Here is a 20,469-nt window from a genome sequence, read left to right as displayed (position 1 = left end):
AAGCTGAAAGAACTAGTATCTCTACATGAAGAGTACGGACTTATTACCGCTCACAGTTATTATCAATCTGCATTAACAAAAGATTAAAATAAACAATAATAATAATCTTACTACTATATTTTGCATGATTTGTGAAAGAATCCGCAATCATAAGATCGACTTTCGGTAGATTATATGTTAGTCTACGTGAGAATACTGATCTTATTTTAGCGTAAAATAATATATTAATAATCGTTCTAATATTATTATAAGTGAAAGAACGTATTTGGGGCGTCAAATCACAAAGAGGGATAAAATAAAAACGAAATTATCAACGCGCGTATCGCAAATGAGTCGCCCGCTATGACGAATGGGCGAAGTGACATCACAGTCAAAACTCGGATGGAGCAGAAATTATACGAGAGCACCCAAATTGATTTGCTTGTAAAAAAAGTTTAAATTTAAAGATTATTTTAGTACAAAAAAAATAACATTTGTTTTAATTTACATCTTCCTAATTTAATTATGTGCATATAATATAGCCATATTATAATGGTAACGTTGTGCAAAACAAGAATTTCTATATACCAAATATACATTTTTTATGTATTTGTATTTTAATGCAATAGAACGTAATTTTTTAAAAATTTATAAATAGTTTAAAACTTCAATTTCAAATGCAAAATTGTAGGGTTTCTATGGGTTACACTTTTTTCCGTCTCGATGTTTAATATCACAAAAAAACCATGTCTGATGTAAGTTCGTTTTTTATACAACGTTGAATAGCATTGTTTAATTTTTTTTTTTAAACTTGAAGGATGTATGTATTAATGTAACCGATATTATGAAACTGTTATAAAAAAAGACAACTGTATTCCGTAAGGCTTGTTTATTTTTTTCATAAATGACAGAATGTGAGTCACAAATATAATAGGATATATTATTTAAAACAACTCAAAATAAATTCGTTTCCAATAAATGCACAATAATAATAGACACTAGGTTAAGTTTTATAATATAAAAATATTTAAATAGGTACATTAGGAGTATGAGCATAGATTTAGCTTTTAAAGCATCACACATAGAAATTCAAAATGATTGTTTAGTTTTTGACTTTTTTATAGTTTTAAATTAAATACACCAAGCAGACTTCAAGAAATGATCGTGATATTGCAGTTCATAATTACATTTAATGATTGGACTTGTAAAAGGGATTAAAATATTATAATAAGCATTGTTCTAATATCAGTAAATCGATATTAAGGATTATACATCATAACATTGTATTAATTAATTTAACAAATAAATAAGGTACTATAATACATTTTCTTATTCTATAACAAAAAAAAATCATGGTGACCTACTCTGATGGACAAGTCTTAACATTAGGCCCTACCCATTGTTCGCTATGTCTTGTCATATACGTACCCAAAAGTTCCTTTCAATAAAATTTATACGACACAAAAAAGTATAAAAACTCCTTTTTACTACTTAGTTATTAAGTGTTATATAATCTGTGCCGTTAATCTATATTTTATTCTTATTAAATGTAACAAGCAATTATCGAGTGTTAAAGTGTAACATTTCCGATAATTTTTAATTTAATAAAAAGAGTATTGAAAAAATTCTATTAAATTGAACTTTATAGACCTAACACGTTTAATTGTAGGCTGATAATATTCAGTGATTGAAATAACAAAACAAAACTACGCATGATTAAATATTATTTACTTATGTAAAGAAATTTATAATTGCACTCATTTAACATAATTTTAGTGGTAACATGATTACATTATTATTTTTCATGTGGTGAATATTACTGGAAGGGATTCAAACCATTTCACGCCTTCTTAAATAATATTAAAAAAAATTACAGTGTTATAAAAAAATATGTAAGTTGTAATGTGATAACATTTGTTGCTTCTCATTCCAATGTATTTTTCTTGAGAAGAAACTAACGCTACCTCCCAATATCTTTTTACTCTGGGTAGGAACTAGGAAGTCCTATATAATAGAATCGCCAAATTATATAAAGTTTAAGAGATAATTTGGCACTGTTTTTTTTAAATATGTTTTTGTTGTTTTAAAAACTTCACGTGGAACTGTGATGGCACTAGTAAAACATATTCTAACAAAAAATAAATAATAAAAGCAGTAATTACTCATAAAACTGTAGGTGATTTTATGAATTTCGGTGAAGTGATAGAAAATAATGAAAAATATTAATTCAATTTTAACATGTTATTCAAAATCAGTCTTCAAGATGTCTAAAGGAAGATCAAATTATATAAAAATATATATATTTATTAATAAGAGGAAAAAATTGTTGAGATCAAATATCTCACAAGTTATTGCACTCTGATTTAAAAACTATAACCAGTTTCATTATGTTACTTCAAGTGTTAACAAATTCATTGAGACATTCCATTTATGATTTTCAATTTTCATCAATACCTGTTTCCTTAAAAACTCTTTACGAATTTTAAGCAACGTCGAACATACATTGCTCAGTATTTAGATTAAAGAGCAATATGTTACAAAATAAATAAAATATATATTTTTAAATTTTCCGAATAAATTATAACAATAAAAAACATTGTAAACCTTATTTTTCTCTAACATATCTTTTACAATATTCCATATATCTTATTACACAAGATCTTGAAAGAAAGTGGAAAGTTTACAAAATAATAAATATAAAACAAGCCATATTAAAATATATATTAAAACAAAAATTACATTGTGACTGACTTGACTTTTCTAAAGACAATTTTCATATAATTAAAATTATAAATTAACAATTAAATCAAAAAGTTTAATTATTGCAGAATTTTTAATGTAAACTTTCCATGATGACTAAATGCAATGACAAGAAATCTATTTAAATTAAAAAAAAAAACCTCCCTGATCTTATATATTATAAGAATATATGCTAAACAATTTTATATTATTTACAATTCTTATTTTGTATATTTATCAATTGTACACAAGATATTACTTTCAGAATACAATCATGGTCAGAAGAGCTTTTTTAATTTCAATATAGCAAAAATATTGAATATAATAAAATAATTAATAATCTATTAATAACGAATGTTTAGTCCATTTACTTAATTAGGTGGCCGGTATTTTTATACGATTAAATAATGCGAAAAAAATTATTACTCTTTAAAGAAGAGAGTGGTCCCAATTTTAAATACTCTTGGATCTGTCCTATAAATTTATTTTTTTATCTGTATTAAAAAAAAAAAAACAACACACAGTATCAACTATTAAGGATCTTTTGTTTACAGTCTTAGTAGAGTTAGCTCTTTCGACCATGACCTTTAATAATTTGGCAACATTATTAATACTATTTTGTAACTACATACATTTCCCGAAAATTAATATTATTTGTGGATAAATTTTTGAAAAATATTTTCTTTTTTTTTTCTTATTACATCAATACACAGATTACTATTTATTAGCATTATATATAATGACAGACAACAATAAGATATTCTAACTATCTAGCTTTGAGGTACTACATCAATAATATTTGTTGTATTAACTTACATAGATATATATAATAGGCATATAACTTACATGAAAATAATAATAAAAATATTTCGTATAATCCGTTTTAAATTATAAATTAACGATAGCGAGGTGAATTTACAGAAAAAAAAATATTATTTTTTTAAAGGACTAGAACCGACATTTAAGGGAACAATGGAAATGTTACATAGGGATTGATTAGGTCAACATTAAAAATACATTTATTTACAAATTTTAACAATAGGAGACGGAAGAAATATTGATGGAACACCAGATCGTTCTATAGGTTATTGGAATAAATAATAATAAATAAATAATTTTCCGTTTTGTAACGCTTAAAAAATATTTAACATCAATGACAATTGTATCTTTAGAAACGTTATGTTATTATTAAACTTAATATGTCAACATAATTATAATAATAAATTATATGAATTAAATAGGCATCTTATACCAGAGTATGATAAAATCACCATGATAGCGACGATCACCATCATCATGTTTGTTATATAATTGTAAATTACTTCGATCAGCGACATTTTTGAGCGCCAGATTTGATTGGTAGATTTTCGTTTATAAAATTATTTGATACGAATAACTGTAGCTTTTACTTGAATTGACGAAGAAATTTAAGTTTATTACACTGGCAAGGACGTAACCGTAAAGTATTCGACATTTATTTCAGTGCGTCACCTCTAACCGTCCTGAGAAAAATGTCGTTTTGTATCGACCGATTGAGATACGGTATGCTAAGACATGATCGATGCAAAAACCTTTTAAGCGGATAATATACGTCGCAAACATTTGTAATGCACTATTAAATGAAAGTAATGTTGCAACCAGTGGTAGAGCTATAGAACTGCTTGGGTGGACGACAAAATACCGATACTATTTATTGCATGCCTCTGTCTACGTTGAAGCGTGAATGAACCGGAGTAATATTATAAAAAGAGACAACATTATATATCTTACAGTTCGCGATGCATTGGTGACTTTAGAAGTGAAGTAAACTTTTTATCACATTTCTATCAAGTGGAACATTTGTTTGCTCGCCTTCCAAAAATCATTATAAAATATACATATAAATTGCTCATATATTCGTTGCAAATGAAAAAGATGAGACAAGAACAATTGTTTCATACTGTAATAAGACTTTTTTTTTAATGTGCATAACGTGCCTATAGACAACATCATCGATGTCCACAGATTAAATTGAAATTATTAAAAATGTAAAAGTTTTATTTTTTTAATGTTATTTATTATTATTTGCTTAGAAAGATTATCAAGACACAATATCGGCGTGCCAATGTTAAAACGTCAATTAACACACTTAAACTACGGCGTACATATGACCTTCCAACTATATTGTAAGTTTATCTAGCGATTATCTGCGTGGTGCTGATAACGTGAATGATAAATTAATATAAATACGTAACTCCACGTGCTTCATAAAACGCCAAATATGGGTTTATCGTTTGATTGATCATCGCCACTTCAGATTAAAGACAACTGAATATTTAACAAGTTAAGTTAAAAATAGAATCGAGTTTAACGACATACAAAACGAATATCAAACTTTGTTTTTTAAAATTAATTTAATAGTTACACAGCAGTATGTCAAAGCGTAAACTTTTTTTTCTTAATTTTATAAGGCAATAACAATGTGTTTTTATTATTTTTTTCATTAAAACGAAACAATATTAAAAAGAAACAAAGAAATATTTTGGACTGATTCCAACGGATAAAGTCAAACAAAATATTGACCTTGGAGCGTTGAGACGCATGTTTATTTAAAGTCAAAAGTGTTACTTCACAGGACCTGTACTTCCGAATCGATTGCTGTTTAATTATGGGTTACCAGAAACATAAAGTTTTAATAAGCACATAAAATTTTATTATACATTCTATATTAAAGAAAGTATAATTATAAGTTGTATGTATATGAGGTTTTCTAAGCAATTTTCATTTGTAATTTTGCCTTCGTGCGGTACAATAAAGTTTAATATCAAGATCGTAAAGGTCGCAGCGTAATTCTCAAAATTTATACCACACGAAAGATTTTCATACTGATAAAACGGATTTACGTTTTAACCGAAATGAATGCGTGACGAGACAGCATTCAAATATACTCAACTAAATCCATGAAACCATACAAGAAACACAGGGATTGCGAAACGGACGCATTATTGATTTCCGTTTTCAATACATTATTAAAATAAAACAGTCTTTGTTGTCAAAAATGTTCACGAAATGAAACATTTAATAAGAAATATCGATTTAAAAATAACGATGAAAGAAAATCATTCAATTTTTTATTTTTAACATACAGAATTGGCAGGACAAATACAAAGAGAAAGTATATATTATATGTATTAATAAATGTTCGTTAAATGTTAATTGAGATTTCCGCATCAGAGCACGTTATCAGCGAAAATAAACTTGTAAATTGTAATACAATTTATATTGAATAAATATAACTCTGTCAGAATGATAAGCACTTGACGCATTTTTATATACAATACATTTTCCACTTCGTTACAGACTTGCAATTAATATTGTTTATACAACACTTACGTCATTCTGTACCTAGGACTGTAACAATAGGTCAAGAAAATATTCTATGAGGAAAAATGTAATATTATTATTGCCTGCATATCGTTCTGATAGATTACAAAAAGTTCTACTTACAAAATAAAATCTTCACAATATCTATTTCCCAACTATACTCCTCTACGAACGTAACGTTAATATCACAGGATTGTGGACCTTATACATTTATAATTAGGTCACACATTAGAGCACGTTCGTGCTGATTCGCTGCCACCGTTATTCAAGTCTGATGTGACTAGCTATTTTAGCTAAGATTCGACATTTCGCTGAACCCATTGCTACGGAATTGTGAACCTTATCCCCTTAAATTTACGTCTTATATTACGGTAAAGGTCATAACTGCCGACTCAGAACAGTACCTTATTTATGCATCACCTGAGCGACGTCAACGGCAACGACTAAAGCGAAAGCTACGGCAACTTGAGATTTTAGTAAACCAGTCGAAACGACGTAGAATTTTAGTCCTTTTATGTCAGACATAAGTCTCACATTGCTGGGTGCAACACCCGGTGGCCCGCCCCTAGCTGTCGCTGCCGCTGTCCACGTCGGAGGTGGGGGCGGTGGGCTAGCTGGACGAGCTGCTCGTCGACAACGTATCGCGTCCCAACTCGGCCGCCATTATGGCGATCGTCAGCTCCTTGCGCGCTTTCTGTACCACCCACACCATGAGCGTTATGCCGATTAGTATCTGGAACATATAAAATTTATATCAGCTGATATTGTGATACTCAAAAAAAAATATATATATATATAAAGCCGTATTTTATCTATATGCAAAGATGAAATTCCACGTCATATCGCACAATCTTCTCGATCAAATAATTTTCTAGTCAACGTGACAACACATATTCTTATATATATAAATAAATAAAATAAATGTTGTCAGTTACTTAAAATATTTATTTTCAAATTGCAGCCATATAGATAAATACGGCGGGTTTATCTTGAAACTAATGACTGATACCGGAGGGCAATTGACGTTCCGAGGAGGACAAATTGAAACGTAATTACGAAATCGGTTGTGATTAGATTAGCGCAATTTATTGCTTATCTTGACACTATATATCATTCTAGAATAATTATTGTCTAGGCAATCACTATTCGAAATAACTTAGTTAAATGAACACTCGAACTTTAGACGCACACGGACGGCTTCAAATGCACAATTGAGCTTTCAAATGCTTAATTATATATCTATAATTGACCTCTTGCTTAGTGATAATGGAAAACATTGTGAGAGTGTGTACGTATATCAACCGCGCAGTTCTGTAATATCATAATGGAATTGGCTCTCTTTCTTAGGATACTCCTTTTGTCTAGTTGTGTAACAATAAAGTTACTGAACTATCTACAAGGCTCAATAAACTCTGGTACCGCGTACTTAAGGGCTAACAAACAATGGTTTGTATTTTTAATTAAATTAACAGTGATCAAAATAGGTATTTAAAACCAAAAGTTAATTAATGAACATAACATAGAGTTGTTACAACATCGTGTTCGTCTAATGAAGTTTTAACAACTCTATATATGTATCTTCTAGGTTAATTTAAGTTTAAAGGCCAATTAATACTGTTTATTCCGATGACTCGTAATTACAGAAGCAAAAAACAACATGATATCACATCATCGGTGGCGCATTAGTTATGCAAAGTGTAGCTAATGTCTATAGCCAGAACTATTTTTTTATCTGCAGACGAGAACCTGAACCGATGATTCCGAATTCAAACCCGGACAATCACTGTATTTTCATGTTCTTAATTTGTGTTTATAACTCATGTCGGGCTCCGTGATGAAGGAAAACATCGTGAGGAAATCTTCTTTTTTTTAACGCTGGAAAAACGCGTTTTCCCCACGGTACAGTGGGGGGTATGTGGGGCTCGCCGGTGTCCAAGGCGCCGAGTGCGCCCCGAACATTGGAATACCCACTAAAAAACCAGCGGTACCCTTTCCCGTCTTAACGAGGAGCGCCACGGGATCACTTTCGCATGCTACCGTGACATCGTGAGGAAACTAGCGTGTGGCGACCACCACCCGGCACTACAACAACCGGCTTAAGAGCAGCGTTGACTTTGTGTGCTATTTTTATGTATTAATAAAATCAAAATGTAATATCATTTCTTGAACTACTGTTTCAAATGAAAAAAAGTTTAAACGAATTTTTTCTTCACATCAATAATATAAATGTTCTTTAAAGTTTTCTAACACAAATAAATATTTGTGTAAATAAAATAAAATTAAAAGAATTATAAGAAGTATCTTTGCATACATTTTCTTCCAACTTATAAAACAATTCGCGCATTCATGCTTGTATATAAAATGACTGCTACATATAACAGCATGACTAAGGCAGTATTCGTATGCTAATTCTTGTCTTCTACAGGTTTAACTAGATTTCATTTACAATCAAGTTAGTCCAGTACATAGTTTGCTTGCATCGTTTCTCAAACTTTTAGCTCCTGGCATCCACTAATATCTCCAATGGGGATATTCTGTAAAAAAAAAATCAAATTCCAAACGTATGTCAAAGCTAATCGTCGTATAATAAGAAAACAGTGATTTATTACAATGACTTCAGGTTTTATTTATTGGTTGTTATTACCTGGTAATTTATTTCTTGCGACACTTGATATGTGTAAATTATAATATTTTATTTTAATAACATAATATATTTTTCTTATTTCTTTTTTATATATTCGCAATGGAAATTACTAATATTCCAATGTAATAGCCCAAGAGGCCAGGATCGAACCTGCGACTTTTACAACGGTATATAGGCCGGCGCTATTGACAAATATGGAAAATATTACTTATTGCAAATTCGTCTTCTCGTTGTTAATCAGATTAATACCAAAATAACTAAATGTGAGTGTGACGTGGGTTACAAGCCTATAGATTGAGAAACATTGATATCTAGAGTAATGTTAATGTAATGGTGAAAACGAGAATAATTATCATTAATTACTTTATCAGTTACTTGCAATGTTCTCTTTATATTGTATAGGTACGTATGAATTAATAAAGCATTACGGCTCAATAAAGTTACGCCATCGTCTACAAACTGTGTTTGCGGACTAAAATTACTGCAAATATAAAAAAGTGACTTGTCTTTCGATAAGATTATATATGTATAAAGACTAAATGATGTCATAAAATTACTATTATACCATCTTCGTTTATATATCATGAATAATAATTAATGCTAAAAAGGGAAAGCCCCTAATTGCCAATGCGCCACCAACCTTGGGGCCTAAGATTTTATGTCCCTTGTGCCTGTAATTACACTGGCTCACTCACCCTTCAAACCGGAACACAACAATACCAAGTACTGCTGTTTTGCGGTAGAATATCTGATGAGTGGGTGGGACCTACCCAGACGAGCTAGCATAAATTTCTACTCTCTGTCGGGAAGGCAAATGACTCTACTCTACCTGATGGGAAATGGTAGTAGAGTCGAAACGCGACGACGGCCAGTACAGTCGGGAAGAATGTTCTGCACTAGCCACCCCCGACTTGCCGGCTCGCAAGATGCCTCTTCACGCCTCGTTTGAAGGAACCGAGGTAATAAGAGGAGGGGAACACGTAAACTTGTAAATAATTCCATTTTTTTGAAGTGCAACAAAGAAAGGAGTTTGCAAATTTCTTTGGCACGTTGGAATTGATGTCACAGAGTGCGATGACAACGAGAGCCAGCACGCGTAGACTTGTGAAGGAAGGGGGAAGCAGGAATTATAGAGAAAAATTGCTAGAGAAAGCGCTCAGCCCTGCTATCTTTCGACGCAATTGTAAAGACTCGAGGGTGTTAGTGACCTTTTCGTCGTCAATAATGCGAATTGCACGATTATTTTTATATATGTTACGCCATCACGGTCGTTTTTTTTCAAAAATAATCCCTGATTAAATTCAAACGAAACTACTCCAAAAACATCAGCCAGTGTTTATTCAGAACATAAACACTGGCTGATGTTTTATAAGCTGGCTGTTTATAAAAATATCACGTCGGACAATAAAACGAAATCGGTGTCAATGTCTCGAGCCCTCGATATGAAGTGACACTTCGACTACGTCGGGCTAACGAGCGACCATTGTATTATGTTGCTCGATCGACGAAATAGACGGTAATTATGCAAAAAAATATAAAGTGCCCTCAAGTATGCTACTATATTTTATATCGATAAATGCATGTATTACAATTATTGCCTCGCCTCGTAGATTGCCTCGTTGATAAAAAGCCTAAGCCGAGTTAATATAAACAAACCCATTTGATAATAACTCTGCTATATTCACTACAAACAATTCTCGATTAATATATATTTATTTATAGCACAACATTATTCCACATAACTACTTGTATCCACTTTAATTTTACTTCAAAAGTTCCGATAATAACTACGCTGATATTCATGACGCCATTCTTTCGCGAATCCATATGAAATATCGCAGATTATACAAGATATAGTAGCAGCCTAAAGTTTAAAATTAGACATAGACTCCCATGTCTTAAAGCACGTAAAGCCTGTTTGTTCCTGCGTGTGAAAACTTTAATATGAAAATGAGGAATATAGAGTGCACTAGTGTTTACGCACACACATTAGCACTATAATATTATAATGTATTAATATCTTATATTAGTATCTTATGTCTCAAATTCGTGATTTAAAATCTTTGTTAAAAACGTTTGGTACGCCACATAATGGTTGGTATTTTTTTTTTATAAGCAGAATTCGTTAAGTAAAGTAACAGCCTATAAATGTTCCACTGCTGGGCTAAAGCGTCTTCCGTTTTAATGGAAAGGTTATAAACTTATTCCACCACGCTGCTTTAAAGCATATAAGTGGATAAACATGTGGAAGATTTTCATCTGACTCAGCAGGTTTATCAAAATTCAGTGTTGCTTATCAGGTTTTGAACTCATCATTTTCGGTTAAGAGTCACGCCTTTACTGGCTATAAAAAACGTCATTGTGCTGCATTGTGTACTTGCGGCACTTATCGTTCTGATAGTTTTAAATGGAATACACGCCTAGGAAGTGTATTGTGTATTGCATAAAAACTGTGATTATTACATTTCTGTTTGTTAAAGTGAAAATTGTATGTTGAAAAGTTTATTTCTCGTCCGGATTTTTTTTTTATAGTATAGGAAGTTGGACGAGCATATGGGCCACCTGATGGTAAGTGGTCACCAAACGCCCTTAGACATCGGCATTGTAAGAAATGTCAACCATCGCTTATAGCCAATGCGCCACCAACCTTGGGAACTAAGATTTTATGTCCCTTCTGCCTGTAATTACACTGGATCACTCACCCTTCAAACCGGAACACAACAATATCAATTATTGCTGTTTTGCGGTAGAATATCTGATGAGTGGGTGGTACCTACCCAGACGAGCTTGCACAAAGCCCTACCACCAGTAAACAAAGCCCTACCACCAGCCACCACCACCACGGTTACTTATTGTGGGCAATAGCATATCCCTGCTATTGCGCACAATAAGTAACCGTGAGGATAACGACTCTCCGATATATACATATTATATTTATTTCTTTGATAATACCGTATATAAACTATAAACTAAGCTGATATCACAATTGCAAATATGTATTCATAAAAACATGAAAACAAATCGCATTACGGCAATAGCTCACGATTTAATAAAGAGAACGAATGGTCGACAATATATTATATATCTACTTATATAATTATAGTTTCCCTTTATATGGACTTGGTGTTAAAAATATCATGTTGTTTGATTATGGTTATTTGATTTCTTTTTTGTGCATATTTTATTCTAAGGTACTCTTAACTGGCTCTAGGTTAACTAATGATAAGGTTTATCGGGTCATTGAAGGTTATTTTTTCACATGATACCCACAAACAAACATATACGAGCACGCATACCACACGACACTCAACTCACACACACACGCAGAATCATAATCACAGGACATTAGATAGGTACTTGAGTTTAATAATTTGTTATTAAATGATTTTTGATAAATACTATATAATATGCGTTTAAAAGTTATCGAACGGATACGAATTTAAATTCGGAAATCATTTGATAAGGCCGATTTTCGTTCGAACGGTCGCTATTTACATGGTACGGCTTTGTGCAAGCTCGTTTGGGTAGGTACCACTCACTCGATTTTCTACCATATTATACATACCATATTCTACCTCAAATCAGCAGAGTATTGTTGTGTTCCGGTTTGAAGGGAGAGTGAGCCACTGTAACTACAGGCACGAGGCACATTCTTATTTTCCATGGATGGTGGCGCATTGGACTGTATGTGGGTGGTGTTGACCATTTACCACGAGGTGGCCCAATTGCCCTTCCTCTTACCTATCCTATAGAAAAGACCATACGAGGTTTCTTCAAGATTTGAACAAAAAATGACGAAAACATATATGAATGCACGTCTCAATTGTTTTTATTCTAATGTTATAACCTTTTTTCTTAGTTATAACATTTAAACGTCTTTAGCTACCAATAAAAAAGAATATCGGTTAACAATCAGAGAAGAAAAAGTTGAACTGTTGTCTTAGTCTATTTACTCGTACACATTATATATAGATATAAACAAGATTATTTCCGCATCGTATTTGCTGTTTTTAATTTTATCTTTATATTATACTATAAAGTGGTTACTAAATTCTACTATGACTGAATTACAAATTCTTTGTAAATTAACATAAATTATTAATATTATTTGTTATACATAGCTCCGTCGCGTAAATGACCGGTGCATAGAGGATTAGAGAGGTCGGGTCTGAGTCGTTTTAAATATGATCCAGTTAGATTAGGATTTAAGGTTACAATTGTAATAAGTATAAGCAGAAATGCCGAGAAAATTCTAGGAAGATGAATGACGATGATTCTTTCTTTCTGTACGATTTCGGCCACCTAAAGGGAGACTAGCAAACTGCGTAGGACATATAGAGCACAAGTGCACAAACCCAAGTGCACTCTGTATTTTTGACGGCAAATTTGACACGACCAAAAATAGTTCAGAATCAACTACAACCAATTTTTAGATTTCGAGCTGCTATCGAGAATTTTATGACAAAAAATCCCAATAACATTTGTCATTGACTCCACCCGGTGTTCGAACCAAGGAACTCGGGGTCTGCAACTTTAAAAACTGGCCACCCATCAAAAAGGCAGTCAAGAAAGAAGAACAGAACGTCTGAATGTTTTTATGCTTGTAACGACACCAATTTAAATTGATTTGTCAATTGACATCCTGTAATAAATCGAGCCCTCCTCGCTACGTAGATATTATAGTAGTACGTATTTGTGGAGCCGGGCTGCCTGCAGCATCGTTTGCATGGCGTATATCTATATACTTACTGATATTATAAAGAGGAAATATTTGTTTGTTTATAATTAATAAACTCAAAAACTGAAACGATATTAATAACTCTCTCACCATTAGAAAATTACTTTATCAAGAAAGTAACACAAGGTTTTTTCAGTAATAATAAGATTTCAGCAAATAATGGTATTTGTAAATCAAGCCAGAATAAAAAGCACTCTTATAATAATTACAAAGCGGAACAATACCTATCAGCTAATGCAATAAATAATAATACTCGCTGGCAATCTTTTCTACAAACTATAGTGATATATTGAAATAGAATACGAGCTCTGAGTCAATCATGACATCGACAAAGATGGTGTACGCGCACATTAAGCTTAAAAAAAAGTCGAGATGGCCTAGTGGTTAGAACGCGTGAATCTTAACCGATGATCGTGGGTATTAACCCGGGCAAGTACCACTGAATTTTCATGTGCATAATTTGTGATTATAATTCATCTCGTGCTTGACAGTGAAGGAAAACATCGTGAGGAAACCTGCATGTGTCTAATTTCATTGAAATTATGTGTATTCTAATAACCCGCATTGGAGCAGCGTGGTGGAACAAGCTCCAAACCTTCTCCTTAAAAGGGAGATGAGGCCTTAGCCCTGCAGTGGGACATTAACAGGCTTTTGCTTACACTTTAAACTTGCTGTCAGAAATTAGCCAAAAGAGCTAATATATTTTTAAGAATACAAGCCTTAAATGCGCGTAGCTTTGTTATTGTTACTCAGTTTTTCAAACGTGCATTATTTGGCCGGCCAACTTAATTTGCTTATACTTATATTTATTATGTAATAAATATATAATAAAATCAACGTTTACTACCTTCTACAAAAGATTTATTTGACGAAGTCAACGGCGAGCTCTTTTTAAATTGACACAATAAAAAACAAATGAAATCATAAATTTAATTAAAGAATCGTGACATTTACACCTGCAAGACTCATACGTCAGTTAATACCGGTTTGGAACAAGCTAACTATTTATAAGCGTGACTTTCCCCTCTTTTAACAAAACAAAAAAAAAAAAAATTATTGTCGTCATGTATGAAATGCTGTCAAACGGACCTACGTAGTTTTAAAAAGTATAGACTGTTGATGAAATAATTTCTTACGTAATTTCTTTCTAAGATATATATATTTTTTATCTAAATTGAACCGCATATTACACGCAAAGGTAACGTAAAGAATAGAATCTAGAACAAAGGTCACGTAATGTCTTTGCATTCAAAACATTGACACACGTCAAAGTCTTGAAAGGGACCTTCGAATTATGCTCAATTCAACACAGAAATGTTTACCATTAGTAGTAAGTAACAATATATAAAAAAAACCTATTTAAATTTCAAATGAATACAAAAAAAGTGAGCGCGCATCTTTAGCGCAAAGTACAAAACCAGCTAGCTCACAATTTTTAAAGAATAAATTAATTTACAAATATAAAAATATTCCCTATTAAAGTTTACTAGCATCATAGGATAACTATTAAACACATCGAAGAAAAGATGATAAAGAGTCGAGATGGCCTAGTGGTTAGAACACGTGAATCTTATCTTAATTTTCATGTGCTTAATTTGTGTTTATAATTCGTCTTGTGCTTGACGGTGAAGGAAAACATCGTGAAGAAACCTGCATGTGTCTAATTTCATTGAATTTCTGCCACATGTGTATTCTACCAACTCGCATTGGAGCAGCGTGGTGGAATAAGCTCCAAACCTTCTCCTCAAAAGGGAGAGGAGCCCTTAGCCCAGCAGTGGGACATTAACAGGCTGTTACTGTACTGTTACTGTATATCGAAGAAATAGTTAACTTACCTGGAATGCAAATACGATATATCCAGTCAAGTGCGATTCATGCAGAACGTCGTGCATGGACCGCAGCGTCGACCCGAGATACACGTTGATCACCTGGGCTGGGAGGAGACCCAGGAGAGTTGCCAAATGATAACCACAACCTCGAACGTCACTTACCTGTTGAAAAACATTGAAATAACTTCATTGAAGAAAACTTACTTATTAACTATAACATCTTCAACGCAAACCTAATTAGTAGATGGAAATTAAAGTTAGTATTAAGAAGGTAAAAAAGTTTAAGATAAGACGGATTCTACGCCGTGACGGTCTCGCAGCAAAAAAAAAAAATAATAAAACTGATTGGTTTTGTTGAATTATGAAATCATTTAATAACTATCAATTCCGATATTTTACACGCCTATTATTAATTAACGTAGCGTAACACTAAATGCCCTAATGCCATAACGACTGACTTTGTTCGTAAGAGTAAATATTAGTAAATAACTTTGACATTCAATTGACGCAATATCATTGCTTAAAATTTTGCATAATCTACTAAATGATATTCATTATGGATTCGCGAAAAAAGGCGTTTTGAATGTCGACGAAGTTGTTATCGGAACTTTGAATGTAAAATACAAAGTTGACATTCGTAGCTATTCGAAATAGTGTTGTACTGTAAATAAAGGTATTGTAAATCAAGAAGAGTTTGTAATGCATAATATAGCACTAAGCAAATCGTATGGCATATGAAAATGTAAGTTTTGTTTATATCTACTCGTATTGAAATAAACTATAGATGATTTTTCTATTAAATGATTTAGTTTGACCTATGCTATTGAACACCATTATATTTCTATTTGACGTGTTGAAATGGCGTGAGCGCGGTGTGACTCACAATTAACTACATTTTCATACAATATTACAACACATACATTTCATTTCTACGTTAATCGTAGAAACTTAATTTGAGTTTTATAAATAACATAATAACTACATGAATTCTCGCACGACGAAGGCTTTAATTTCATATTACATTCGTTGCCTTATCAATATAAAAATTCTCCTGACTATAGCTTAATTAAATAAATAATATATTTGATATTGATTTAATAAAACCAGATTATAGTCAAAGATTAACCGCAGAAGTTTATATACATCTCACACACATTACACTCGCAAAAGCAGCGATGAGAATTTTCTGGCTGAGATCCCCAATAATATACATTGGAACTTAGTACGGAGATCGGATTCGTCCAATCCCTTGCAGCTTTATAAACTAAATAAAAGAACGACGAAATAATTTTTCAGATTACATTTAATAACCATTAAGGAAAACATACCAAATTCTTATATAGCTATCAATTAGAGAAACAATTTTTATTTGAATGTTAAGTTAGCTTGTAATTTAAATACTTTTTAACACCATTTTATATACGCAATAAGAAAATGTATTTCTTGGTATAGTTGGCTCCCAAATAAATAAAAATAATAATAAATAATATTCGAGTTGGCTTTTGCAAGCTCTTGAAGTTGAAAACTAGCGAGAACAATCTTTAACCCTTTTGATTCAGGTATTTAGAACGAAAAAATATTATTATCATATACTATCAGTAACCAGTAATTACGGACACATACTGAGTTATATTCGATATAGCACAAATGTCATACATATGTTTACGATCGCTTTATTTCATTAGCCACAAGCTCGTAACAATATTTTTAAAAAGGCTATGATTTTCTTTCGCCTTCTTTCTTTCTTACGCTTCTATTTTGAATAATGATTTCGACTTTGACATGAATTCTATCTCGATCAAAGCTTTAAAGTACTTTTGATTTGATTAAAAGAAAAGGTGACATTACATTAGTTTCAATATCTGCAAGACTGATTTGACTGAGGACTTTTTTGATTGTTTTTGTGGTGTTGCGGTGTGGACAGACTGGCCCTGTATCTTAGTTTAAGGACTCAGGAACATGTGCTTAATTTGTGATTATAATTCGTCTTGTGCTTTACGGTGAAGGAAAACATCGCGAGTAAACCTGCATGTGACTAATTTCACTGAAATTCTGCCACATGTGTACTCCACCAACCCGCACTGGAACGGCGTGGTAGAATAAGCTCCAAACCTTCTCAAAGAAGGGAGAGGTGTCCTTAAGCCCAGCAGTGGGACATTCACAGGCTGTTACGGAGAAAATTATAAATTAATAACAAATAAAAACTCGCTGAAGCAAGACATCGGATATTTTTTAAGTCAGATTATCAAAGTAAAGTAAACTTTACCTGTTTTAACATTACCAATAGTTTGTTATGATAAGTTCCAGTAATACGAAGAAAGCCATGGTGTTATCACGTTATGTAGTCATAGTATTATTTTTTTACAATTCGCTAAGGGTTTAATATAATGGCTTTTGCTACGACACATAGTAACTAAATATATTTTTGCTGTTTATTATTTGTCTCTTCAATCTGTCATAATAGGACGCCAAACGAGCAGATGGGTCGGCTGATAGTAAGTTCTTACCAACGCCCGTAAACATTGGACACTAAAAATCTTTATCATTTCTTACAGCGACAATTCGGTAAAATAAAACTATTATTCAATTTAAATATAACTTATCAGCTATTTTATACGAGCTAAGGTTAAATTTACCACTTAAGTCTAGAAGTAATTAAGATAATCGCACCCATACAAAACACGCAACGTAATTTACATTTTACGACCATAATTAGCAAAAGAAATTTGAAATAACGAACACGGAAAACTCATAAACAATTCAAGGATAATGTACGTGTAAATAAATAACTAATAACTCCGTAATTCTATGAAATAATTATGCAAAAATTTAATACATGGCCATAATAATCATCGTATATACCAACCTATATATAGATGTTCATCTTTCACCGGCTCTTCTCTGTTTTAATATATTTTTTACAAACCGTTTATTCTTTTAAGCAATTGAAATGTTTCCATATTACATAAAGAGATTGATTTTGAAAAAGAAAATACTATAAGTAACCATTCGGTCTCGAGAAATGCATTTATTTTAAAGAGACGACGGTTCCCATCATCCTGGAACGGACGCGTCGGTATCACTTGGGTCAGTCGACGACATGACGTCACATACACGTGAAACCTGAGTAACAATAATAATAATATTATGAATATTGTATCCATTTACTAGAAAATGTTAAGTAAGCTGAACGCAATGGTAAATATTTAGAATACCTAAGACAGGAAAAATATTTACTCAAAGGATACTTGCGTGTTTTAAATACGTGAACAAGAACAGCTATACTGTTCTGTTATAGAATAGAACAAGGGTTGAATTAATGACTACATGCAACTCATAACGTGACACATAATTAGGGTTACCAACTTTAAATATTTAATATTATAATTCGATTTTTTTAGTATGATTTGAAAATCGAATACCAAGTCGTTAGACACATTACTATCTAGACCAGCAATGTTATGTACATACATTGTTGGAGCCCTAGATATTACGAGAATTACGTCATCAGATTGTGATATTGAGAACGGTAGCGGTGTTATAGACATTTATTACAGCTAACATTGTTAGCTTTTTATATGGTTTATTATAATGGTTTTAAAACCAAGAAAGTACAATAGACAGCCAAGATTCTCTCCAGGTATTTTAAATCCAACACTAATCTGGTCTGCTGACAGCCCTACTAATGATGAAAGATATTGCACATTTAATTTGTTAAGTTTTAACTAATTGAACCTAACATGGAAAGTGTATTATAGTTTTAACAAAATAATGTATTAACTGGACTTTACTTTTAATTGGAATTACCACAATGACCGTGATAAATGAATGTTATATCCATATTAATATTGAAAATCTCTCTGTCTTTTCGCAGCTAAAACAATGAACCGATTTTGATAAAACACCTCCAACTAACACGCGGGCGATAACCAGTCGTGTCTTACTCAATAAATATGCTATCAAAAATTTCTTGCATCTTTATAAAAGTAGCATAGACATATAGTACGACTATATTATTTGTTTTCATACGAGTATATGAAATATGTTTTTCTATTAGAAATTTCTAGAAGAATGCAAAACAACAATAACTGCCGAGTTAATTTTAAACATTTATCGATTCACGTCGAACGCAAATAGTATCACGCGTTCGTTTCCTCTAAAATCTCACATGAAAATCCGGCATAAAATCGAGCGACCTTGGCTGAAAACCATTTAGATTTTTCGCATATAAAACAGTGACGGAATGTAAACACATTCTTTATATTAAGCAAACATTTTGTTAGTAAACTGATGCCGGTCTGAAAATATTCTATACGACAGTAACGGATGTTTCATGACACATATCTCTAAATATTTTTTTTCTTTATCGCCGTTGCTGTTTAATAAATATCATCGTTAACGTTTTTATAGCAAAAAGAAATAGGATTTTTTATCCAGAAATATATGGGGAAACCAGCTATATGCTGGAACAACATTAGCCTACTTTCAACTGGAATGGAGCAAATTAAACTTCAAATTCTTATCATGACAACTTTTGCTCAGGAGACCATTTGGTTACTTCACTACAGGATAAAACAAATAATTGGCGCGATTTTACTTTTTTTGATTGTCAATATTATTTGTGAAATTAATGTGAGAAACATTCTATCTCAAATCGCAATACTAATATAACATAATATACTAAAGTCAATCTAGTCAAGTCAAGATAATAGAATAAAGTCACCAAAATCGGTCTAATGATTAGATTCTAATCTATTTTCGAATAATGCGTGAACAAAAAAGAAAACAAAACGCCATACATTTAAATAACCTACATATAAGAAATCGGTTTAATTTTAGTTGACACTGATTTCTTTGCAATTTGCATACAGGTTGTCAGGGGTACAGAAAAGGACAGACGTTACCTAATACCTGGGGGGGGGGGGTATCAGGTAGTAAGTAGGTGCTCTGTCCTTTTCTCACATGCGGGCGAAAACAAATAAAGATTTAAGAAGTGTGAAAATTGAGATAGCACAATAACTAACCTACCTGAGTTACATTATTATGATTGTTTTCTAAGTAATTTACTTGGTTCTCAATTAAAATTTGTATTATTATTATATTATATTTAATTATTATTATATTTAATAATTTTCTTGGCTCACACTACTGCTCGCTAATAACCTTGTTTTAATATA

General features: G+C 31.9%; 1 protein-coding gene across 1 annotated transcript in view; it reads right to left on the bottom strand.

Annotated features, from left to right (window-relative positions):
* Positions 1-857: 857 nt before the first annotated feature.
* Positions 858-20,469, bottom strand: part of LOC126774336 (transmembrane protein 64) — a 31,875-nt gene continuing 12,263 nt past the window's right edge. The window contains exons 2-3 of the mRNA XM_050495816.1: positions 15,299-15,454; positions 858-6,814 (exon numbers count right to left, since the gene is read on the bottom strand). Coding sequence (XP_050351773.1) covers positions 6,692-6,814; positions 15,299-15,454 — 279 coding nt within the window. The 3' untranslated portion in view covers positions 858-6,691. The remainder of the gene's footprint in view (positions 6,815-15,298; positions 15,455-20,469) is intronic.

The sequence above is a fragment of the Nymphalis io genome, chromosome 16, assembly GCF_905147045.1.
Source record: "Nymphalis io chromosome 16, ilAglIoxx1.1, whole genome shotgun sequence".
NCBI classification, from domain to species: Eukaryota; Metazoa; Arthropoda; class Insecta; order Lepidoptera; family Nymphalidae; genus Nymphalis; species Nymphalis io.
Note: the sequence above shows the minus strand (reverse complement) of the source record. Positions and strands in the feature narration are given on the sequence as shown.